This window comes from Schistocerca americana, chromosome 5 (assembly GCF_021461395.2).
Source record: "Schistocerca americana isolate TAMUIC-IGC-003095 chromosome 5, iqSchAmer2.1, whole genome shotgun sequence".
Classification (NCBI taxonomy): domain Eukaryota; kingdom Metazoa; phylum Arthropoda; class Insecta; order Orthoptera; family Acrididae; genus Schistocerca; species Schistocerca americana.
The window spans coordinates 237,889,334-237,902,493 of record NC_060123.1 but is presented as its reverse complement, the minus strand read 5'-3'; the positions used below and the strand labels follow the sequence as shown (position 1 = coordinate 237,902,493).

At 42.3% G+C, this 13,160-nt stretch overlaps 1 protein-coding gene across 1 annotated transcript in view; it reads left to right on the top strand.

Annotated features, from left to right (window-relative positions):
• Positions 1-13,160, top strand: part of LOC124616289 (neural-cadherin-like) — a 966,400-nt gene that overhangs the window by 717,994 nt on the left and 235,246 nt on the right. Inside the window, exons 6-7 of the mRNA XM_047144591.1 lie at positions 11,394-11,610; positions 12,505-12,781. Coding sequence (XP_047000547.1) covers positions 11,394-11,610; positions 12,505-12,781 — 494 coding nt within the window. The remainder of the gene's footprint in view (positions 1-11,393; positions 11,611-12,504; positions 12,782-13,160) is intronic.

The following is a 13,160-nucleotide window of genomic DNA, read 5'->3' as shown; positions in this document are numbered from 1 at the left end:
GTTTCGTTTTTGCCAACATCCAGTCGGCGGTGATATACGTCTACTCTCCATTTTATTATAATGGCACTCATTTAGAAAAACCAGAAATATACTTGATTAGAGTTTTTGAAATAATGTCAAGCTACTGCAACATGTACCTGCCTAGAAAGAATTGAGTAAAAATCCATAAGTTTGAGTTTCCTCTAATGATAGAAATACACTACTGGCCATTAAAATTGCTACACCACGAAGATGACGCACTACAGACGCGAAATATAACCGACACGAAGAAGATGCTGTGATATACAAATGATTAGCTTTTCAGAGCATTCACACAACGTTGGCGCCGGTGGCGACACCTACAACGTGCTGACATGAGGAAAGTTTCCAACCGATTTCTCATACACAAACAGCAGTTGACCGGCGTTGCCTGGTGAAACGTTGTTGTGATGCCTCGTGTAAGGAGGAGAAATGCGTACCATCAGGTTTCCGACTTTGATAAAGGTGCGATTGTAGCCTATCCCGATTGCGGTTTATCGTATCGCGACATTGCTGCTCGCGTTGGTCGAGATCCAATGGCTGTTAGCAGAATATGGAATCGGTGGGTTCAGGAGAGTAATACGGAAAACCGCGCTGGTTCCCAACGGCCTGGTATCACTAGCACACGAGATGACAGGCATCTTATCTGCATTGCTGTAACGGATCGTGCAGCAGCATTGACTATCAGCTCGGAGACCGTGGCTGCGGTTTCCCTTGACGCTGCATCACAGACAGGAGCGCCTGCGACGGTGTACTCAACGTCGAACCTGGGTGCACGAATGGCAAAACGTCATGTTTTCGGATGAATCCAGGTTCTGTTTACAGCATCATGATGGTTGCATCCGTGTTTGGCGACATCGCGGTGAACGCACATTGGATGCGTGTACTCGTCATCGCCATACTGGCGTATCACCCGGCGTGATGGTATGGGATGCCATTGGTTACACGTCTCGGTCACCTCTTGTTCGTATTGACGGCACGTTGAACAGTGGACGTTACATTTTAGATGTGTTACGACCCTTCATTCGATCCCTGCGAGACCCTACATTTCAGCAGGTTAATGCACCACCGCATATTGCAGGTCCTGCACGGGCCTTTCTGGATACAGAAAATGTTCGACTGCTGCCCTGGCCGGCACATTCTCCAGATCTCTCACCAACTGAAAACGTCTGGCTAATAGTGGCCGAGCAACTGGCTCGTCACAATACGCCAGTCGCTACTCTTGATGAACCGTGATACCGTGTTGAAGCTGCATGGGCAGCTGTACCTGTACACGCCATCCAAGCTCTGTTTGACTCAATGCCCAGGCGTATCAAGGCCGTTATTACGGCCAGAGGTGGTTGTTCTGGGTACTGATTTCTCAGGATCTATGTACCCAAATTGCGTGAAAATGTAACCACATGTCAGTCCTAGTATAATATATTTGCCCAATGAATACCCGTTTATTATCTGCATTTCTTCTTGGTGTAGCAATTTTAATGGCCAGTAGTGTTACTAGGAAAAAGGAAAATAAATGTTGAAAATATTGACAAAAAAGAAGGGTGAATTATTTAAAAAATCGTGAGAACGTAATGGTTAGGTGATCAGCTCAGGCGAAGAAGGAACCGAGAGAGCAGAAACTACACGAACATCCACAGTGATATTAGAAAACATACTTTACAAATTTACATCCCCATAAACTTAGAGACAAATCGTTGGACTGCATGCAAACATGGACCATGAAAGGAGGTAGGGAATGTAAAAAAGATAGTATAAAATTGTAAATAATCACACATAGAAATATTCTGAACAGGAAATATATTTGTTGTAAACTTAAACAATGGAAAGTTGATCAGGAAGAAAACCCGAAGACGACTTCCAGAGCAGCTTGGTTTGATGCAAGAAACTGAGCTTATAGCAAAGGGATGGAAGAGATATGGGTACGAAAGAAGGTCAAACACATCGTTTCGGAGTACTTTGCGCAGTCAAATATAGGTTCGTTCGCATAAAAGAAAATAATAGGACATAATATCGAGGATTTTCAGATAACATGGGCAGGAAATTTGCAAAAAGAGTAAACTAAAGGCTTGGACTATGAATTTTCTTCTACGGAAACTGGAGGGATTGAAGCAACTGGCCCATTACAGAGCATCTTCACTTCTTCGTCAACGTTTAGCCAATCAAGAACTAACGAGAGGTGAATATGCTTGACCCGTCTGGAACATCTCGGCCCGTGCAGATAGACGGATATAACTCTGAAGCCACGGCTGAAGTCAGGAGGTCTTTCCCTCTGAACATCAGAGGGACCCAGAGTACCACTCGAGAAGGTAGGATCAGCCCTCCGGAGAACAAAGACCGCCCCCGCCGCCACGGACGCTCGTCGACGCCTGCTACACGACCGGCCTCTGTTGCCGAGGTCGTTAACGCGCGTCGGGGAGCCTTGTCGGCGCTTAACCCCCAAGTTAGAATACAGGGGGCGGGACCTCCGTCATGGTCTGAGGAACATTTTCGCAGCGTTCTCCATGACCGTTATAGCATGGTTTAAATCAGCTGCAGATCTGGTGTTCAGCTCTGGGGGAGTGGGGGGTAGGGGGGGCGTCCTAGCTGTTATTACTGTCCCCTCCCACAATAGAACTTGTCATATGACATCCACACTTTTAACATGCCACAACTGCCTAGAGTTAAAATAATAACATTTAATTATATAACAATTAATATAGCAAAAATTCGAAGGTCTTTTCCATTAGTCTTGGCTACTATGGTATATCGTGCGAACATGTGGTATCACCGTAATCGCAGTAAATAGTTCGAAAGCCCTCAGCAAACAGTTCTGAAATCAAGCGACAAATTGTAACCGCATGTAGGATTACTCGGTACCAGAGTCTGAAGCATTTAGTGTAAGCTTGGCCGTCCTACAATACGTAAGCGGAGTGGAAAAGTGAATATATGTCAAAAGTGTATATCTTGCTGGCAGAAATGCGGCTCAATGTCATGTGGAGCTACGAGCAGCTGTGGGTGGCAGGGCATTGCTCTACTCAACAAGAAAGTTGGGTGGAGGCCTTCCAAAGTGGACGCCCAGAAACGACAGACTCATCGCAAAGTGAGCGGCCCAAGTCTGTCCTGTCTGACCCGTCCGTGGCTGTTACTGAACAATGTTTAACAGTGGACCGACGCTGGACTGTGCGGGAATCAATGACATGGACGTGTATGTCGAGAGTAACATCTACATCTACGTGATTAGTCTGCTATTCACAATAAGGTGGCTGGCAGAGGGTTCAATGAACCACTCTAGAACGGCACGCGGGAGAAACGAGCACTTAAATTTTTCCGTGCGAGCCCTGATTTCTCTTATTTTATGTTGATGATTATTTCTCCCTATGTAGGTGGGTGCCAACAGAATGTTTTCGCAATCGGAGGAGAAAACTGGTGATTGAAATTTCAAGAGAAGATCCCGTCGCAACGAAAAACTCCTTTGTTTTAATGATTGCCACTCCAATTCACGTATCATGTCTGTGACACTATCTCCCCTATTTCGCGATAATACAAAACAAGCTGCCCTTCTTTGCACTTTTTCGATGTCATCCGTCAGCCCCGCCTGATGCGGATCCCACACCGCACAGCAGCACTCCAGAACAGGACGGACAGGCGTAGTGTTAACAGTCTCTTTGGTAGACCTGTTGCACCAAGTGTTCTGACAATGAATCGCGATCTTTGGTTTGCTCTACCCACAATATTATCTATGTCAGCGTTCCAATTTAGGTTATTTGTAATTGTAATCCCTAAGTATTTAGTTGAATTTACAGCCCTCAGATTTGTGTGACTTATCGCGTAATCGAAATTTAGCTGATTTCTTTTAGTACTCATGTGAATAACTTCGCACTTTTCTTTATTCAGGGTCAATTGCCACTTTTTGCACCATACAGATATCTTATCTAAATCATTTTGCAAGTCGTTTGGATCATCTGATGACTTTACAAGACGGTAAATGACAGCATCATCTGCAAACAATCTAAGACGGCTACTCAGATTGTCTCCTATGTCGTTAATGTAGATCAGGAACAATAGAGGACCTATAACACTTTCTTGGGGAACGCCGGATATTACTTCTGTTTTAGTCGATGACTTTCCATCTATTACTACGAACTGTGACCCTTCTGACAGGAAATCACGAATCCAGTCCCACAACTGAGGCGATAGTCTGTAGGCACGCAGTTTGATTAGAAGACGCTGGTGAGGAACGGTGTCGAAAACCTTCTGGAAATGTAAAAATATGGAATCAATGTGACATCCCCTGTCGATAGCACTCATTACTTCATGAGTATAAAGAGCTAGTTGTGTTTCACAAGAACGATATTTTCTGAATCCGTGTTGACTATATGTCAATAAATCGTTTTCTTCGAGGTACTTCATAATGTTCGAATACAGTATATGTTCTAAAACCCTACTGCAAATCGACGTTAGTGATATAGGCCTGTAATTCTGCGGATTACTCTTACTTCCCTTTTTGGGTATTAGTGTGACTTGAGCAATTTTCCAGTCTTTAGGTACGTATCTTTCTGTGAGAGAGTGGTTGTATATATAATTGCTAAATATGGAGCTATTTTATCAGCATACTCTGAGAGGAACCTGACTAGTATACAATCTGCACCGGAGGCCTTGCCTTTATTAAGTGATTTAAGCTGCTTTGTTACACCGAGGATATCTACTTCTATGTTTCTCATCTTGGCAGTTGTTCTTGATTGGAATTCAGGAATATTTACTTCGTCTTCTTTGGTGAAGGAGTATCGGAAAACCGCGTTTAATAACTCTGCTTTAGTGGCATTGTCATCAGTGACTTCACCGTTGTTATCGCGCAGTGAAGGTATTGATTGCGTCTTGCCACTGGTGTGCTTTATGTATGACCAGAATCTCTTTGGCTTTTCTGCCAGATTTCGAGACAGAATTTCGTTGTGGAAATTATTAAAAGCATCTCAGTGTGCTGCATTTGATGGAAGGACTTGAAGCTGCTCAAGAAGTGTTCAAAATGGCTACCACATCAGTTACCAGAGGTGGAGAAGTGGACGCGATACGAGACCGTCCGTATCTACCTGGAGCGACTTAAATAGGATGGGAATAACATGCTCCATCGCATTAATCTGGGCAGGAGCATATAAACCAGAATTGAAGACCCAGTCAGCTGAATAGCGTCATTCAGGTTCACCACGAGGTCACAAGGTGCGACAGTATCAGCCAAGAAGGTCATGCTCATTCGGAGATATGACAGCCACTGTATCCTAGAGTGTCACACCGTAAATACTCAATATTGCTGCAACTTTCTGCTGTACCATCTGCGACATACACTTCAGCGAAAATGTCCGGCACTGCTGGATAATACAGTCATACTCCATCACAGTGCTACAGCCCCCACACTGCAGGCGTCATCAACAATTGTGTACGGCAGTAAGGGTGGGAAATCCTCCCCCACTCACCTTACCCACCAAACCTCAATCTCTGCATGGGAGGCGAACATGGAGGATATCCTCGCAGCGTTTCGATGACAAGTAGCGCACACTGATGGCAATGCCAATAGCATTCAGCGACTTTCCCACCGTTGACAACGCTGTGTTGGTACACTGGGAGACTATTTCGATGGTTAGTAGTTGATTTAGATTCATTTTTGTTCCATTTGTACTTGTTGACAATAAATTTACACTGTGTGTGTGTTTCATTTCACTCTTTGCCATGACCTCCTCGATTAAACCCTATTTTATCTTGTCATTTAGATAGACACTGCCTTACCGTGTCTCATCGTGGAATTCTGTTCGCTCCGAAAGCTGAACTGCCAGCGTGACGGACTGCCGTCCTAAGAGGCCCGGGTTCGATTCCCGGGTCGGGGATATTCTCCGCTCTGGGACTGGGTGTTGTCTTCATCTTCATTTCACCCCCATCCGGCGCGCAGGTCGCCCAATATGACGTCGAATGTAATAAGACCCATACCAAGGCGGCCGGACCTGCCCCGTAAGGGGCCTCCCGGCCAATCACGCCAGACGCTCATTTCCATTTCCATCGTGGAATTCTCATGCTGTCGCGTTATCACAAGATACGCCATAGTTGCCATGACCTATGGAATGGGCCTAGTATATAATTTGTTTATGTCAGTGCTTGACACATAGCTTTAGCATTATTTCAAGAAATTGCAATTCACAAAAAATATAAGAAATGAAAGGCATCGACCAAAAATTTCAGAAGTACTTGTGTCGTGCATTTGGTTTAAGAACTGTAATAGCAACGATTTCTCATAACTCTAACAACCCCATAATTTACGCAATCTGTAATCCACTGCTGCACTCACATCGGTGTCAATATTTTTTCATTAGCGATGTTTTTCTCTAAACACAAGGCGCGGATCCAGGTTCCGGATGTCGAAGAGGTCCCAGATCGTTACCCTCTGCCCCCTCCCCTGCGCGTTACATAAAGTGTGTTACAAAACGATACCGACAAACTTCGAGGGACAGTAGAGGGTCTCGCGAGGAACACTTTGAGGACAGGAACCCGCGTTCAGAAATGTCATCCAACGAGCGCTACAGAGCGTCGAAGTTATAGGCGTCGCCGTCTGTCACTAGGCCACCACTTGAGCAGCAGACGTGACTTTTTATGCTGACGGGCCGTTGGCGGAACGTCTCGCAATGTTGATTCGGTGATGCTGACTGATTACCACGATCGTCAGTGGGGAAGACGGGGTAGGCTGCTGCGTAGAAAGACCTTGTCTGCTATGAATGCGATGCTCTGTTGCCTGGCTTCTCCTGGATCCCTCTAAAATCTCCAATGGTTCAAATGGCTCTAGGCACTATGGGACTTAACATCGGAGGTCATCAGTCCCCTAGACTTAGAACTACTTAAACCTAAGGACATCACACACATCCATGCCCGAGGCAGGATTCGAACCTGCGACCGTAGCATCCGCTTGGTTCCGGACTGAAGCGCCTAGAACCGCTCGGCCACCACGGCCGGCCTTTCGGTATACAGGAGAAAAATAAACTTCAGATTGAAACCTGTGTCTGAAATTGTCATTCAATAAGGAAACAGCATCGCATTCATAGGAGGCAATGCCTGTCTACACAACACCTATCTGCATCTTCTCCACTGGCGATCGTGGCAGTCAGTGACGATCACTGGATAACGACATTGCGAGACGTTCTGCCTACAGCCCACCAATGTACAATGTCACATTTGCTGCTGAAGTGGTAGCCTAGCGACAGGCACCAGGTCCTATAACTTCGAACCTCTGTGGCGTTGGTGGATGACGTTTCTGGACATGGGTTCCTATCCTCAATTTGTTCTTCAAGACAGCCTCTATAACTCGTCCATGTTTGTCGAAATCGGTTTGTAGCACCTTACACAATTTGCCACCAACCCACTTATAACAAGCCACAGGTTCATAGGATTTTAATAATAATAACATCAAAATTTCTAAAATGTTATAGTATTAATTTGTTTACTTAACACTGAAATTACAGCAGAACTCTATTACTTCTAAACTCCATCCAAGGTGGGTGGAAAACTAATACTAGAGTTTTTTTTTTTTTCGTTTTCTGTCGTTCCTTAGTTACTTCAAAATTCATGGAAGTACCAGGTGGTTACAACTAAACTTCCCCTATTTTACACGTTATAACACAGAACCTAATTACTGTAGAAGTACTAAACTTGGTAGTGTTATGTCCAGAGTGTGAGGTTCATGATTTCGAAGCGCCACAGTGCCACCATCCAGTTCCAACTACGGCCACCAGGTGCTGTGATTAGTCATCATGATTCATTGTCTCACACACCGGACCAGTCATAATGCACTTGTTGACATGTCACCAATGAGTTTGGAAAAAAAGGAGCAGGGCGTTATTGGTGAAACTCTATTATCAGAACAACAGTAATGCTGCAGCTGCACTTCGAGAATATCGCCAGATGAAAGGATTACGGAAGGGTCCTCTTTCTCCTCCTGCTGTGCGCAGCATGATGAAGAAGTTCGACTCAACTGGAGGCGTCGCTCCAGAGAGAGAGCGACGACCAGTTGCACCACAAGCGATTGATGAAATCGCTGTTGCTATGGCAGACAACGCTGCACGCAATTCCCGATCGTCAGGCAGTACGTGTGCTATGTCACGACAGTTTAACATCCCATGATCCACTGTATGGAGGGTGCTTCGAACCATTCTCGGATGGTATCCATACAAGATCCATATGTACAGCGGCTTGCACCACAGGACCCACAACATCATGATGACTTTGCTCTCCACTTTCTCTGCCATTAAATCAAAACATGGAAAACAAGACTTTCCAATTCATAACTGAATGCAATGCACTACTGAAGTTTAATTCAGCTTTTAACTACAGAAGCATCCGAAAGCACAGTCATTGCCCACAGCGAATGCGTGGAAGACCTTTCTGCGATTCCCAGCAGGTGACACTAGGGACTTCGCTTTCTTCCAACGGCCATTGTCTTCATGCACATGCATATTGCCTGCTTCCACCCTGATAAATTTCGATGTCACCACGTGATTATCATCAGTCGTGCCATGCAGCAGTGGCAGCAGCAACTACTGCCACCTGAATGACAGCAGCAACTACCACCACCTGAAGAAGTCAAACTGTTGCACTGATGAAATATTGTGCGTTTTACACAATACGATCCACGGCATACTTGAGAAGTGTATTTGAAATTATGTACAAGTAATGGAGGTATCCACTGCAAAATGACCAACTGCCAATGCCACAGTAAAAAATCAAAGTTCATTATTTTGTGTGATGCTTCTTTAAAATAATGAGAATGAAGCAAACACAAATTTGGTAAAAGTAGTAACTGTATGTTACTAGATTAAAGAATAATACTTGCTTTGTATGTTTAATATCATATCAACAAAGTGTGTTATATTCACTTTGCTGCAACTTTTGGCTTTTTAGGTGCATTTTTGTGGGACGTTCTACACACATCAAAAAAAGTTTTGCACCACACCAGTTTCCAGAACTCCTGAAGATAGACGTCGACTGTAGATATTGTATCACAGACACAGTCCCTTTGACTGATCAGAGATGTCACTAAACCCACTCAAAGATGTAAACAACCATGCATGAGCAGTGCCTATTAGACGGAGGGGGTCCCACAGCCGATCAGTTCCAGTCATTACACCAGGAAGGAGGTACAGGGCTCATGTTGTCTGTTGTGCAACCATGCCTAGACGGTCAATACTGCGGTTTGATCATGTCTGCATTGTTACTTTGTTCTAGGAAGGGCTCACAACAAGGGAAGTGTCCAGGTGTCTTGCAATGTACCAAACTGATGTTGTTCAGACATGGAGGAGATACAGAGAGACAGGAACTGTCAATGACATGCCTCGCTCAGGCCACCCAAGAGCTGCTACTACAGTGGATGACCGCTACCTATGGATTGTGGCTCAAAGGAACCCAGATAGCAATGCCACCATGTTGAATAATGCTTTTTGTGCAACCACAGGACATCGTGTTATGACTCAAACTCTGCTCAATAGGCTGCATGATGCGCAACCTCACTCGCAACGTCCATAGCAAGGTCCATCTTTGCAACCACAACACCATGTAGAGCGGTACAGATGAGCCCAACAACATGTCGAATGGACTGCTCAGGACTGCCATCACATTCCCTTCACTGTTGAGTGTGACATATGCCTTCAATCAGACAATCATCAGAGACATGTTTGGAGGCTACCCAGTCAGGATGAACGCCTTAGACACATTGTCCAGTGAGTGCAGCAAGGTGGAAGTTCCCTGCTATGTGGGATGGCATTATGTGGGGCCAACGTACACTGCTGGTGGTCATGGAAGGCACCGTAATGGCTGTATGATACGTGAATGCTATCCTCTAACCAATAGTACAACCATATCGGCAGCAAACTGGCGAGGCATTCGTCTTCATCAACGACAATTTGGGCCCCCAGGATAATGACATCGTTCAGCTAGAGTGATCAGCATGTTCTCCAGCCATGAACCCTACCGAACATGCCTGGGATTGATTGAAAAGGACTGTTTAAATATGACAACATGACCCACCAACCACTCTGAAGGATTTACACTGAATCGCCATTGCGAAGTGCAACAAACTGGACCAACAGTGCCTTGATGAACTTGTGGATAGTACACCATGATGAATACAGACACGCATCAATGCAAGAGGACATCCTACTGGGTATTAGAGGTACCAGTGTGTACAGCAATCTCAACCACCACCTCCGAAGGTCTCACTGTATGGTGGTACAACATGCAATGTGTGGATTTCATGAGCAATAGAAAGAGTGGAAATGATGTTTATGTGATCTCTATTCCAATTTTCTGTACAGGTTCCAGAACTCTCGAAACCAAGGTGACGCAAAACTTTTTTTGATGTGTGTAACTAAACTGATTAACACAGTACAATTAATTTTGATTGAAGTTTAGTCAAAACAACATGAAGTGAAATTACACTGCACTGTGTTATGTAAATTCAAAAATGAACTGCAATGAACTCCAGAAATGAAATGCAAACACTGACTTGTGAACTAGCCTGAACTCAAACCCTGTCTTGGTGGTTGAATCCTCCAGTCCATATACATATATTCCTAACGATTAAAAGGATTTGAGTAATGTTAATAACATGATTTTGATTGACTTATAATTACTGAAATTCTTAAAAATCAAATAGGATGCACCATGGTGTACATAATAAAATGCAAAAACATACTTGCTACTCAGGAGAACAAAATGCATACCAGTTTAGTTTCAAATTTTCAATATACTTTTAATAATGTTGAATTATCAAATCTTAATTTTACATATAATTAGTTCATTAATTTCTTTGCTAACATTTATGGCTTAATGCAACCTTAAAAGTTTTTTCATGTAGTGTGCTTTTTTTTATGCAGCTACGTATCACTTGTTAACGATGTTTAAATTTCAAACAGATACAGCTTTTCCACAGTTAACTAATAACACTATTGTTTTTACTGAAAAGTAACATAATTATCAGCAGTTAACATAAATTAGTAAATAAAGTCATGAGTCATTGTATTAATGAACATAAAATGTGGCTCTAGTGGTATTGCCTATTCCAGTCTGTACTACTTGGTCTGTTACATTATACTCCCACACCTGACAGATTGACAGAGCATGATAGGTGGTGAACTGCACACGAGAGGTGACAGTCATGGCTTGATATACAGTTTTAATTTGCCACAGATACTCATCAGCCTATATTTCACTAAAGAGCAGAAAAACACATCTGTGGAAAAAAAAAATTGTCTCAAACTACCATTATGTTGTGCGTTACATTTATAACTTTCCTTTTTTTATGCTGCTGCAATACAAATGTAATTAAATCACAAAAAAATGTTAAAAATAATTTTCTCTTCATTTCACAGTATAATTTCAGTGAAAGCAAAATCTTTTGCTGATCGTGAAATTCGATACACACTGAAGGCCCAAGGTCAAGGAGCAGGTACTTTCAATATTGGACCTACCTCAGGAATTGTTAAACTAGCCAAGGAACTAGATTTTGAGGACCTCCGTCAACCTCATGTTTATTCTCTAATTGTTACTGCCACTGAAGATTCTGGAGGTTTCTCAACGTCTGTGGAGGTTAGTTCATTGTAAAAATAACAACTTTTTACCTTGATACTTTACGTTTTTAAGAGGATGAGAATTCTACTTATGCCAGTGCACTGATGCATTTTATTTTGATAAACAATGTTGGTGTGAGCTTAGTTCAAGGGAAATACAGCGTTTTTGCAACAGTACATGCTCGTACCCTAAGTATGACTTTACATTTGTAACTACAAAATACTTCCCTTTTAACAGTGTATGAGTTCAGTTCCAGCTCAGGTACACAATTCTAAATCTTGCAGAACACGGGTTCAGTGTACACTCTTAGTGCTGTATCCACTAGTCACTTAATGTTCTGATTGAGACATTAATTTAAATGCTCATTGAGATTAACACCATTTCTTTCTTTTATAGCAATGCAGTTTTCACAATCAGTTATGTATTTATGCAATTAGCACAAAGAGAGATGCCTCAAAAGCATCAGTATTACTTACTGTGAGTGAAATATAAGTCATGAAAGTGATAGAAAAGCCATTCTTCTCTGGTGCTATATTAAAGTGTTTTCATTATTGTTGTTTTCACTTTAAATAGCCAGTAAGACTTGTATTTTTTCAAGTCAAATGTGGTCATCTTATAAACATTCAGTGTTTCATTATATTTCAACTTCAGAAATAGTCATAAAAGATATTTTATGAATACGAACCAAATAATGTCTTGAATTTTGTTTTACTATTCAGAAGAAGATTTATTATAAGCAAGTCAATATTTCTCTTTTGACTGAGGAGAGTTGAACACGCTGTATGATGCAGTGAGCTGTAATTCCTACTTGAACATATCACTCTAGTAAAAATAGTAGTTTATTTAGCATCATCTGTTAACCAAAATGAAATTATTATATAATCACTCTGATCATGTTTCTCTATGTTTTAGCTTACAATACGAGTCACAGATGTCAATGATAATGCTCCAAAGTTTGAATTACCAGATTACCAGGCTCACAATGTTGATGAAGATGTACCTCTTGGAACATCAATATTGAAAGTGAAAGCAACAGACTCAGATTCTGGTGCAAATGCAGAAATTGAATATATGGTTTCAGATGATCATTTCAGTGTAGATTCTAGTGGAATCATATCAAACAATAAACAGCTGGATGCAGATAACAACAATGCATACTATGAATTTGTTGTGACAGCAAAAGATAAAGGTTTGTAGACAATCATGTAATGTCAAAATGTAGAAGCCAGTGGCTGACACAACATTTCTACAGTATTTATTTAACTTACAAAATCATTTTATATTTCCACAACATTTTACCAGTTTTGACCAATCATTGATCATCTTCAGAGCATAGAATATGAAGCATGATGCTGAAATATGTTCTAGTGTAGAACCACGCACAATCAGTGAGAGTTTCTTTCTTTCTAGCTATGTATCTGTTTTCACTTCGCATCCCAATAGTCCATGAGCACTTGAAATTCTAAAGAAATTTAGGACTGTGATACAGGCTACTATATATATTTTTCTTGTTTGTAAAAACATTGCCACCTTCATATTTAATTTCTTTTTAGACATTGGCATGTCAA